Source organism: Onychomys torridus, chromosome 16 (genome assembly GCF_903995425.1).
Source record: "Onychomys torridus chromosome 16, mOncTor1.1, whole genome shotgun sequence".
Lineage (NCBI taxonomy): Eukaryota > Metazoa > Chordata > Mammalia > Rodentia > Cricetidae > Onychomys > Onychomys torridus.
The window spans coordinates 48955529-48968282 of record NC_050458.1 but is presented as its reverse complement, the minus strand read 5'-3'; the positions used below and the strand labels follow the sequence as shown (position 1 = coordinate 48968282).

Below are 12754 nucleotides of genomic sequence, written 5' to 3'. Positions count from 1 at the left end.
CAAAACAAAAAAAGCAGCTGTAGATAGAAGGCAGAGAGAGGTTTGGTCTGACCTTAGGCGGGACCATGTTTATTCATGAGAGAGTATTTTCTCATCTACGTGTTTGGATGGCCAAGAGGGCTACAGGGGGAGGTGGGATGCAGTTCTTTATAGTCGTAGTACACAAGGGAAGCTGGGAACTGTAGTCCTTCACCAGGAAACTATCACTCCCCTACTCCTTTATTCTTGGAGCTTAGAACAGAGTCTGGCTCAGTAAATAAGTCTATGGTATCATGATTACATTGAGGTAAATTGAGGGGGACTCAGTTGAGCACTCTGCCCATGATCCAAGCTTTTGTTCAGGTTGTCTCTCTGTTGGATGCCCTTCCTGCCTGTGCCCTCTGGGAGTGCTCATACAGTTTTCAAGGCTTCCACACTAGCTTCATCTGTGGCCTAAGAATGTCATACTCACCCAGCCCTTTGTCCCCATTGTCCTTTCCCAGTGGTTACTAAAAACACACATTCTAGGCTGGGGTGGTGGTGTGTGTGAACATGGCACTGGGAAGCCTGCTGCAGGAGAATGGAGGGTTCCAGGTGAGCCTGGGTCCCAGAGTTCCAGACCAGCCTGGGCTGTTTGGCAACAACCCAGACATTTATTTTGCAGTATAGAGAAGATCTAGTATACAGGCCTAGAGGAGAGGACACAAGCCTATAGAGAAAGCTGCCCCACAGGCCCTTTTGACTATAGGCGGAGAGAGGCAGAAGAGACTGAAGGTACATTTTAAAAACATCGTATTTATTGTTGTTTTTTTTTCACGTTGATTATGAACCCTTTTCCCTTAACAGTTGTGGGTATTTTTGGTGTATCCATTTAGCCTTTCTGTGGACACACTCATTTGCATATACACATCCACACTTGTTTTTAACAAATGAATGAGCTTTGTTACCTGCTTAGCAGGTCAAGACGTTGCTCCCCAATGGTAACTTTTCCACTCCAGGTGTTCCTGACAGTGCAGGGCTCCAAACCAGCAGGAATGTTATTTGCTAGGGTGGCAGGAATGTTCTTCTCTGCTAATGAGAAACTTCCAGAAAGGGGCAGCTCAAGGCAGGGCAAAGGAAGCTCCTGCCATTTTTTTTTTTTTTTTTTTTTTTTTTTTGGTTTATTTTTTGTCTTTTTGAGGCAGGGTCTCACTTAGCCAAGGCTGACTTCTAACTGCCAAGGATGACCTTGAACCTCTGACCCTCTTGCTCTTCAGCTGGAGTGCTGGGATATGTTTGCCTGTCGCGCCACAGTTTATGTGGTGCTGAGACTGAACTCACAGCGTCATGCATGCTAGACAAGCACTCTGCCAGTTGAGCCACATCCCCTCTCCCAGGTTGTCTTCTTTCCAGTCTTTCTTCTGGGTAGCCTAGATCTAAGCTTTACCTCTGAGCCACATTCTCTCCTCCAGTGTCGTCATCGTCCCCTGTCCAATCAGGATCAACCCTGCTGAGAGTATATGCACCAGGGTATGATGATTGTGTGAACCTGAGGTTCACTAGGACTCCAGGAAACTCCAACATGGGAGACATATACCTTCACTGCCAATGCTCAGGAGTATGAGCAGGTCCTTGTTTCGAACTTTTTGTTTGTTTGTTTTTTATGTTCTAATCTCATATGTGAATTACAGGAAACGCATCACACCCGCAGCATACGTACACCTGAGAAAAGTGGATACTTATCCCCATTAAGGCTGGTGGAGTAGACGGGAGAGGCAGTGATGGTTGGTGACAGTACAGAGATTTGGAAACAGTGGAGAAAGCAAGCCAGGCTGAGGATGCAGAGGCAGAGGACCACTGTGCTTCCTACCTGTGTTGTTTGCCCCCACATACAAGAGATGTTATTTTAAAGCTAATTCTCTTCACAGCTCACTGATCATATGTGTGTTTATATAAAATTCTTTGTTTTAAAGATTTATTTGTTTAATATATATATATATAGTATTCTGCCTGCATGTATGCCTGCAGGCCAGAAGAGGGCATCAGATCTCATTATAGATGGTTGTGAGCCACCATGTGGATGCAGAGAGTTGAACTCAGGACCTCTGGAAGAGCAGCCAGTGCTCTTAATCTCTGAGCCATCTCTCCAGCCCTATATAAAATTCTTTATAAACTATTTTAGTAAGAGCCAATGGTGCCCTTGAATGTAATAAGTTATCTTGTATTACTTCTCAGGGACAGCCACATCCCATCCCATTACACTTCTGCAACAATTTTCCTTATGAGGTCGCCCAGTAAGGATTCCTGTTTCCAAACACTGCTGCCCTTGGCATCCCAGATCATTCACAGGCTGAGAGACAGTGGAGCCTCCTCTCTGGGTGAGCTCTCAAGCACCAGACTTCACCCAGACCAAAGTGGCTTTCTGGAGACCAAATTATTGCCTTTGATTTCTATAAACTACCAATTTAGCCCACATCCTGTCATCCTGGGGTCAGAGGCATGAGGTCACCACACAGCACCCAGGGGCTCAGCTCCTGGAGAGTAATTTCCTACATACCTCCACAAGTAACAGAACCTTTCCTACTGTAAAACAGAGAGTATAACACCCCCACCCACCCTCCCACCATCCAGACACTGTTGCTCCAGCTGAAGGTCAAGCTGGGCTTTGGGGTGGAAGGCAAGGTGGCCTCAGCTTTGGCCCCTCCTGGACCATCCACAGGGGGGAATGTCCAAGTTCATAGGAAGCAGAAAGACCAGCAATTTACAAACCGGCAGAGCTGCACCCGGGTTTCTGTAGCAATGAGTGGTGTCCATGCTTGGGTATTCCATGGTCACTCTTGGGTGCTTGGTATCTGAATGGAAAAGAAGGAAGTAAGGTTGGAGGCCCTTCCCAAGGCTGTAGGAATCTGGTTAGAACCCAGCCTCTGCTCAGGTCTCCTCTCGAAGATCTTCACAGGAACCTCCTGGGACACTGAATCCTTGCTTGCTGGGGCACAGTATTCCACCTGAGAAGTGAGTCTACAACATCAAAGCCTGGCTGCAGATTCTTGCTGTGAACCTCCCTCGGCCTCAGAAGATCTAAGAGGGATTCCCTCTTCTGCCTTGTGGGCTCAGAGTCTCTTTAAAGACCCCACCATGCTATGCTGTCTGTCTCTGGTGCTGGGCCTGAACTGCCTGAAAACCCCCACCACACTGTTGCGCCCCCCCCCCTCCATCTGTCTGTCCATGGTATTAATAACTCTTCTAATGAACACTTTATTCCCCAGTAATCTATCTCAGTGTCCTCTTGAACTCCCCACCCCAAGCCTGTCAGGTACAGGGAGGGTGGTGCCGGGCATCGAATCACCATCACATACTTGGTCATTGCAGGAGCAGCCCAGAGCCACAGCTTCCTCCTGCCTTCAGTGCTGAGGTGACAGTCCCCATCTCCTAAGCCTGTGGCCTTCTCTACTGCCCAAACATCCCCTGTGGATATCCACAGCTTCACCCATTAACAAGCCCTCAACTGGACCATGGGCTTCCTTCATAGGAGCATGCTGTGTCCCATCAAGGTGCCCCTCTCGGACCCACTTCCCATTAGTCACTGGGACTGCCCCCCTCTTCAAGCTGCCCACAGGCACAACAATGCTGCTCGGTACCTTGATCTCCTCTGTCCCCTGAGCCCACAGCTCCTCCTCTCTGCCTCCACTCTGCCATTCCTCTCCCTTCACAGCCTAGGTGAAGGACCCCCCCCCCAGGGCAGCAGATGTCCTGGGGTGTCTGGTGGAGTCAGGGCCTCCCTCAAGGTTGCGCCCTGCACAAAAGGGCAAACTCCTTATCACCAAGTCAGATGTTCCTAGAATGTTGCATGTGGCCTGGGCATAAACCGTGTAGTGGTTCTGCCAAGAGAGAAGCATTCTGGAGGGACAATGGTGCTCCCCACTTTGGCTCTCAGACCTTTGAAACAATGAAGGCCAAGGACCTGGGATTTTCCCAGGAGTCTCCTGCTGGGGGGAGAAGGTGAGAATCTCGGAGGAGAGCCTGGAGCCTGGACAATGGTGGACAGGACCGCACTATGACTAGGACTGCTTAGCATACCTCTATTTAAACTTAAATCTCCTGTCAGTACCCCAAAGGTTAACTTCAGGTGAGGAGGTGGGGGGTCCCTGAACCTTTTTATTTGTGAATAAATCCCCTTTCTCTGCTTTTCACTGTTATTCTAATTGTCCTGTTGGGGACAGGTGGCTGAGCCTGGCTTGTTAGGGCTGTCACCACCCAAGCTCTGGGAACAACAAGGAGATTCATCTGGCTCACATAACCCTGGGCCAAATCATTTACCTGGTCGAGGGGAGCAGACACATCGTCATTCGGGCACACACCTGGGATGTCGCCCACTGTAGCCACCGGATATCATCAGGGATGTCAGGGAACCACATCACTAGCCTGCGGGAAGGAAGCCAAGGACACCACAGTGCCTGTACTGCACAGATAAACACACAAGCACACATATCACAGGCCCCCAGGGGTTTGCCCTATCAGCCTGAAGATAAACCAGAAGAAAAGTCAATAAAAAGCACCCATCTCCTAGCGGTAGCCTTCATCCACGTGAGCTGCCACTGTCATGTCTAATCCCCATCCGATAAGCTCCTTAAGGTGGATCTGGCTGCCATCACATCAGTTAACCTTCTAAAATCCGTAAAGCAAACCAGGCCACCCAGGCTTCCAGAAAACTCCTGGGAATGAAGGCGGAAGGCCTCAGCTCGGTGGGGTCAGTCGACCTAATTCCTCAGCAGGGTGATGGCAAGTGCTGGCTGAGGCCTAGGCTCTCCATGGGGTAGTACCACGGGGGGGGGGGGGGGGGGCAAAAACATTCCTAGGCTCTGGCAAGAGGCAGGTTGCTGGTGAGTGCCAGCCCAGAGCTGGAGGCCCCCTCTATAGGGGGTCACTGGATCCTTAAAGCTGCCCAGGGATTTTGATGGAGAAATTGGAGGTTGGGCTGCTGCAGGGTGCTAAAATGGAAATGCAGGGGATGCACACAAGACTCTCGCTTGCTACATGTCCTACCCAGAGGTGTGTGAGCAGACCTACCCAAATGGCGGGGCTGCTGTGGAGCAGATAGAGAAGCAGCCTGGTCTACATAGAGAAACCCTGTCTTGGAAACCAAAACCAAACCAAATAAACAAAAATAACCCGAAGAATGGGGCCGGAGGGCAAATGTGAGGAGACTTCAGAATGGAGGCAAAAAGTCAAAGGTCTACAAAATGCAGAAAAGAGAAAGTTGCTGTGTTCGGAATCCAACCCAGAGACAAGGCTTTCCCAAGAGCCCCAGGGAAAGGGGAGGAATTACAGACATCATTACAGCAAGTCCAGTCCCCAAACCACAAGAGAGCCAGGCTCTGACTGAGAAATGACAGTCAGTGGAATGAAAGGCTAGCCCAGAAGGGCCAGAAAAACAAAGCCACTCAGCCACAGAGGAGGAGAACAAGGTGGAAGTGGACTCCTCCTGAGCAATCCCATGAAAGCCTGGCTTGGGACTCAGTCAGATGTAGAAAACAGCAGAGGCTCCAGGGAGGCCAGCAGAAGTTTCCTTAGGGATTTGGTGTGGCTCTGCTTCAGCAAAACAATCGAGAACACCAAGAAAAAGGCAGGGCCCAGCCAGGGTGGCACACGCCTTTAATTCCAGCATTCAGGAGGCAGAGGCAGGAAGAGCTCTGAGTTCGAGGCCAGCCTAGTCTACAGAGTGAGTTCTAGGACAGTCAGAACTGTTACACAGAGAAACCCTGTCTCAAAAACAGAGAGAGAGAGAGAGAGAGAGAGAGAGAGAGAGAGAGAGAGAGAGAGAGAGAGAGAAACAAGGTCCTAGGAAATGATGGAAGGGCAGGGCTGTGTGGTGGTCCTGGGGCACCAGTCCAGATGAGACAGGACAAGGGCACCAGGAGAGGGCCAAGGCAAATGGCACAGCCAGAACCTCCAGATGATGCCTCTCTTCCTCCCAGCCTTCATCTCTCTCCTCACCTCCTCTCTCCCCCTCTCTTCCTCCCTCTTCCTCCTCTCTCTCCTTCCTCGTGATACTGGGACTGAGGTGTTGAACCATGCTAACTATCCACTCTACCACTGAGCTACATGCCCAGGCACATTCTGCTTTTGAGACAGGGTCTCTATATATGTACCCCCAAGCTGGTCTTAACTAACGCTGTGACCCAGGGTGGTTTTGAACTCCTGATCTTCCTGCCTCAGCCTCCATTCAGAGTGCTAGGACCATAGGTGTGTACCACCACACCCAGTATAAAAAATCTGAAACATTCTGAGTATTGGCACGATGCTCAAAACATTTCTGATTTTTTTAACCTGTTTGAACTTGCTTAACTAGTAGGCCTACGCAAATACCCAGAATTCCAAAGCAACAACAACAAAATCAAATCCTCAGGAGTCTCAAAACACTTTGCTCCTAAGCATCCCTAAGTAAGGGATGTCAGCTTAAAAACAAACCACTGTTGCCAGCTGAACATGTGAGTACATGCCACACGCAGGACCTCACTGGGCCTTCTAATTAGCCTCTGCCCCAGGCAGGCTCACCTCTATTTCTTCAAAGGTAAGCTGAGGTGCAGAGAGGTACATTCATTAGTCCAAGGCCACACAGCTGTGGAAGGGGTGCAGCCAGGTGCTAAGCCAGGGCAGTCTGATGAGTGAGCTGAGCTGCTGCCCCACTGTGCTGTTTGAATGGGAGTCCCAAGTTCTAGGCTACCCTACTTCTGTCTCCTAACTGCTGACTCTGACTTACACCATCCAACCACGGCCCGAGGGGAATGGGTCTCTCACCTCAATGCTATGATTCTAAAGACAAGCCCGAGGCCAGCAAGGACCTGCCTCTAGGCCTGGCCTTCCTACTCACCAGCTCAGTGGCCATAGTGTTGTGGCCTCTACCTCTCCCTGCCTCAGTTTCCCCAGGGGATCATAAATGGCTGGACTAGGGGCTAGTTAAGGCTATGGCCAGCTCTATGAGTCTACAGATGGCTTCAGAGCTTACACCGTGTTGCAGATACCCGTGGCTGAAGGAAGGAGAGCCTCTCCCAGGGCTCCATCTTATGACACACACACAGCCAGCCTGGGCCCAAGTCACTATCAGCTCACTGAACTGTCCCTCCAGGCCTCGATGCTTACCTGTGGACTGTAGCAATGGCCAACTCCACAGGCAGGGTACAGGGCAGCATGATGTAAGACAAAATTCTGATGGGCAGGAGGTTGCAGGCTTTGCTCAGGTAGCCATCTCTGTCCTTAATCACTTCACTCAGAGCTGAAAACAGCAATTTGGAACCACGTCTCTGTATGGCTCCTGAGAACACCAGGACCCAAGCCCCTCTGTCCAACAGGGCTCAGACCAGCTTTGAAAGAGAGGAAGCCAGGGCAGCAAGTTCAGACAGGACACACTGCAGTTTGTGAGCAAGGGTGGATGCCGAGGTCAAACACCAGCCAAGTCTGGTGGTTCGGGCTTCTAATCCCAGCCCTTGGGAAGCAGGAGCAGGAAGATTTCAAGTTGAAGGCCAGTGTGGTCAACACAGTGAGACAGTCTCGGAGAGAAAAGAGCACATGGAAAGAGTTCCATCTCTCCCTCCCACCTTGCCCCCTCCCCTCTGCCGGCACATGTTGAGGCCCATGGCTCTCTCATGTTTCCATATGAGGGTGCACACAGCTTCCCAGCCACCCTTGGCCACACTCATCTCCTCAGCTGCCTCTTGCTTCCGGTAGCCTGACCTTTGATCCCCCTGATGACCTCCTGACACCACCCACTGAAGAGTGGACTGCCTGAAGGACAGACACTGGGTTCCATTCACATCTGAGTCTCTCTTGGGCCTGGCTGGGAGCTGTTTGTGGGCTAGTCTGTCTGACTTGGCAGACCAGACCACGGTCCCATGCTGCAGTTCCTCAGCAACTCCTATAAACAACAAACGCTAACTCTTCACAGTGTTGGATGCTGGAAGGCCAAGTGTTAAGATGCCAGCAGACACTGGTGTCCAGTGAGAGCCCAGGTCATAGATAGCACCTCTGTGGGCTGAAGTGCCGGAGGATATTTATTGGCCCTCTGTACCTCACCAATCTCATTTGGAAGGCCCTGCCCCCAGGAGTTGTCCCAATGCTTGCCTCCCAACACCATCCCCTTAGGAACTTGGATTTCAGTCTGAGAATCACTTTTGTTCTTGAGATAGGGTCTCATGTAGCCCAGGCTGACTCAGAACTCACTATGTAGTCAAGGCTTGCCTTGAACCCCTGATCCTCCTGGCTTCACCTCCGAAGGACAATACCACATTAGGCTGTCAGCACAGGAATTTTGAGGGACACAAAGATTTAGAACATGTCATTGTCTACTTGGCAGTCAATGACACAGAATACATCACATGGAGGTAAAAAAAAAAATGGTGGCTGAAGAATGAGGGAGCAAAGGAGAGACAAATGGACAACTGTAACCCCAAAGGAAGAGTTGGGAGACAGAGGCTGGATCCCAGGTCATCCCTCATATCTACAGCCCTAATCAGAGCTGGAGCCAGTAGGGAGGCAGCCTGGCAGGGGAGGAAGGGGAGGGGGCCTGGGCCTGGTTGCTGGGCTGGAGCTTGTGTGGGTAAGCTGGCCTCAACCGGATCAGCATTTCTCCTGATCATGACCTCTAGGTACAGGGATGGGTGGCAGTGTCCAGCTTGTGCAGTAGATGGAGATGTCCTGTGGCCTGTCCCCATAATCCCTTTTCCCCTCACACACACAGCAAGTGGCCCAGTTGCTTTCATTGACCGGCACACCTTAGTCTCATCCCACCCCAGTATAGCAGTACCTGTGCTGAGCCTGGGGGACAAGGTCTCCTGGATGCTCTCATCCCAGGGTACAGCTGTAAGGTACAGGCTGGCCGGTAGCTTGTCCCCGACGAGGCTGCTGTTTTCCAGGCAGAGAGGCATGGCTTCTGACTCCATCTCCTCTGAGGACAGACTCAGGCTGGGCTGTGGCCCATTACAGATGCCTGCAAAGAACATGGAGACACCCATGAGGGTAGAGATGGGAGACAGTTGTCAACTACCCAGCCACACTCCCCGCCCCAGATGGCAGGGGAGGCGAGCCAACACAGCAACTTCCTGCTTGCTATAATCCCACACAGGACATGGGTTAAGGTGGACACATCAAAACGAGACGAGTCGTGTGTGTGTGTGTGTGTGTGTGTGTGTGTGTGTGTGTGTGTGTGCGCAGCCGGGCAGATGGGAATGTGGTTCCTGCCTCGCTCACATGCTCACTCTCTAGGTACGTGGAATTCTCTCTGCTTCAAAGTCAAACACTACACTGAACAAAGAACTTCTCCCACAGGCTGAGCGCTTTACAAATTCCAGGCCCTGAACGACAGCACCGTGGCCACTCAACAGCTACCAGAATCATCACTTCTACTTGTCCGCTGAAGAGAGACACACGCACAGAGACTCATTCAGAATTCCACAACCACTACTCAGGAGAGCCAGGTCTGGTGTCCAAGATGACACCCTTCCACCACACGGCTTCCAAGTACTGAGAGGCAGGCAGAGCCACATCTAATCCTGGTCTGTCTTTCTCCCTCTCTGGTGATTTTTGTTTCTTTCCCTTGAGTCAAGGGCTCACGATAGAGCTCAGGCTGGCTTTGACGTTGCAACCCTCCTGCCTCAGCCCTGGGACTGCAGGTCTGGGCCAACGGCCTAACTGAGAAGCAACACCTTGAATGATTTTTTGAAACAAATCAACGTCCTCCAATCCCAGGACGGAGTAGCATTTTGGATAAAGTACCCAACGCCTCGTGTGTGCGTGTGTGTGTGTGCGCGTGTGCATGTCTGTGTGTCTGCACCTGTGTGGGGTGCTGGGCCCTGGTTCCCCTCACTATACTGCAGCTCTCCTCTGGCTTGCCTCACTCTCACCTTAGCAGCCCTCAGTGGCTCCCAAGTCCACGTGTCACACTTCCTGTGCCCTCTTTCAGTGTCCCCACCCTGTGTCACGGGCCTCCTTTTACCATCTCTGGGAGCCACAGGCCTTGACTTCTGCTCCTGAGATCTCCTACTCATCCAGGGCCCACACTCTCCAGGACACCCTTCTCTTGTTCAGGCCCTGACAATCTCAAGAGTCAGCCTGAAGCCTAGATCTCCCCGCTGGTTCACCACCGCCCTTCCACATGCCCATCCCACCTCTTCATAAGGCTGCGGAGGCTGCTTGCCATGGCCCTGCGGCCTTCAGAGTGAATGAACACACATCTGTCCTTCCAAAAGGACCATCTCCTGTCTCCACAGATGTGCTTCAAACCCACATGTGCCAGGCAAATGTTCTACCAACCCTCTTTTTTTTCTTCCTTTCTCTTCTCTTCCTTTCTTTTCCTAATGGGCTTGGGTACTGAACCCAGTGCCCTCTCTATGCTAGGCAAGCACACTGGCACTGAGCTACAGCCCCAGCCTTTTTAGGGAGATCCTGTCTCAAGAACTGTTGAAAAATCAGGGTCTCACTAAGTGGCCCAAGCTGGTCTTGAGTTCATTTGGCAACCAGGGTAGGCCTTGAACTGCAATCCTCTGCCTTAGCCTCCTGAGTAGCTGCAATGACAGGTCCACGTTACCAGGCCCAGCTTGTGACAAGGGACATGTTTTTTAAGAAGGACCAGCTTTCCTCACTGTGTGACTATGGGAGGTGCCCGTGTAAACTAAGATAGTCATGATGTCAAAATACCATTCAGGTGCCTGTGTAGACTAAGATAGTCATGATGTCAAAATACCATTCCACTGTGTGACTACATATATACAGCCCAGCATGGTGACCTAGGTGAGCTTGGATGACTCAAGTATAAGGCCTGCTAGGAAGAAGACTCATCCATCCAGTGGGTGGGTCCCGTCATGGGCTGGGGACCAGATCCCGATGGCCTCATCCGGAAACTGCTCCCAAACCCTGCCACACCTGAACCCATTTCAATAAAGGCTCACAAAAGAGCTCAAAGAGAAAAACAAGCGGCCTGCAGAGGAGGGGCCCTCTGGTGGTGTCAGGCTGCCCAGGTTCAAATCCCAGCTCTGCCTCAGAATGGCTGCCCCTGCTCTGCTGGCCTCTCCTCTCCAGCCTGCTTCCATCTATAAAAGGGGCAAAGGTTTCCTATCCCATAGGGCTGAGAAGCAGGCAGAGTGAGATGGTGGAGAAGGCCATGAGAATGAATGACAGAACTGAAGGACTCTGCAGTCACCCCCAGCCAAGACCTACCATTCTCTGTCAGGAACCGGAAGGCGTCCAGGTACCCTTGAAAGCACAGCTCTCCCATCACCTGTGAGCAAATCAGGCAGGTGAACCACAGGGACCATGACTGCCATCTCCCCAGAGGACCACGGACATCCAAGGCTTGGAGAGCCCCTGAGAGGGCCCATCTGACTCGGTTTCCCCGGGTCTCAGCTCCAATGTCCTCTCTACAGAAACTCTGTCAGCAAGATCTGTGTTCCAGGCAGATGGGGCCTGGGGCTAAGCTGTCACTCTAGCCAACATGGAACTACCCTACCCGTCCCTGGACATTCATGGCCGAGCATCATGCGTGATGAGCAACATCAGTACATGCAGCCTAGTTCTCAGGACACCTGTGGATACACAGTGGCTGCACTATAACACCAATCAGAAAAGGGAAACTCTGAGTCTGGTGGCTACCTGCGATGCTACAAATCAGAATCATGTTTAGGAACCAACGTGAAAAAGAAGTTCTGGATTAGGGCGTGGCTCAGCAGTGTAGCTCTTGCCCATAATCCACCAGTGAGGGGGGGCGTGGCTCAGGTGTGAGGCCTTGCCCATAATCCACCAGTGAGGGCTGGGGGGGCGTGGCTCAGCTGTGAGGCCTTGCCCATAATCCACCAGTGAGGGTTGGGGGCGTGGCTCAGCTGTGAGGCCTTGCCCATAATCCACCAGTGAGGGTTGGGGGGCGTGGCTCAGTGCAGTGCTCAGTCTGGCTTCCATCCTCAGCATCACAAAAGAAAACCCAAATATCTGGGGCAGTGCCCCTGATTCATTTGAAAATTATGTGTGTGTGTGTGTGTGTGTGTGTGTGTGTGTTCATGTGTACATATGGAGTTCAGAGGACACTTTACAGGAGTTGGTTCCATCTCTTGCCATATGGGTTCCCAGGAATGAACTCAGTCCTCATGCTTGGCAGCAAGCACCTTTACACACGGAGTCATCCTGAGGGCCCACGATTTTTTATTTGTTTGTTTGTTTGTTTTTGAGTCAGGGCCTCTCGGCATCTCTCTCTCTCTCTCTCTCTCTCTCTCTCTCTCTCTCTTGCCCTGGATGTTTTGAAATCCTATATATAGGCCAAATTCACAGAGATCCACCTGCTTCTGCCTCCTGAGAGCTGGGATTAAAGGGGCACAGCACCATGCCTTGGTTGTGTGTGTGTATTTAAGATTTACTTTTTAGTTTTTAATTGTTTTTACAGGTATGTTCATATGTATACAGAGGCTCACAGTAGCCAGAGGCACTGGAGTTACAGGTGGTTGTGAGCCCGATGTGAGTGTTAGGAATCAAATTCAGATCCTCCACAAGAACAGAGTACGCTCTTCACCTCTAAGCCATCTCTCTAACTTGTTTTGTTTTTAAACATTTTTTAAAATGTAATTTATGTATTTTATGTATGAGTGCTCTGTCTGTTTGTATGCCTGCCAGAAGAGGGTATCAGATCCCATTATAGATGGTTGTGAGCCACCATATCGTTGCTGGGAAGTTCAACCTCCAGGTCCAAATCTTAGGACCTCCAGAAGAGCAGCCAGTGCTCTTAACCACTGAGCCCTCTCTTGAGCACTCTTGTAGAGGT

At 51.1% G+C, this 12754-nt stretch overlaps 1 protein-coding gene across 1 annotated transcript in view; it reads right to left on the bottom strand.

Annotated features, from left to right (window-relative positions):
* Nucleotides 1-2066: 2066 nt before the first annotated feature.
* Pnpla3 (patatin like phospholipase domain containing 3) overlaps nucleotides 2067-12754 on the bottom strand; it is a 14058-nt gene continuing 3370 nt past the window's right edge. The window contains exons 3-7 of the mRNA XM_036207605.1: nucleotides 11167-11377; nucleotides 8759-8941; nucleotides 7099-7231; nucleotides 4276-4380; nucleotides 2067-2810 (exon numbers count right to left, since the gene is read on the bottom strand). Of these exons, the coding sequence (XP_036063498.1) occupies nucleotides 2720-2810; nucleotides 4276-4380; nucleotides 7099-7231; nucleotides 8759-8941; nucleotides 11167-11377 (723 nt within the window). The 3' untranslated portion in view covers nucleotides 2067-2719. The remainder of the gene's footprint in view (nucleotides 2811-4275; nucleotides 4381-7098; nucleotides 7232-8758; nucleotides 8942-11166; nucleotides 11378-12754) is intronic.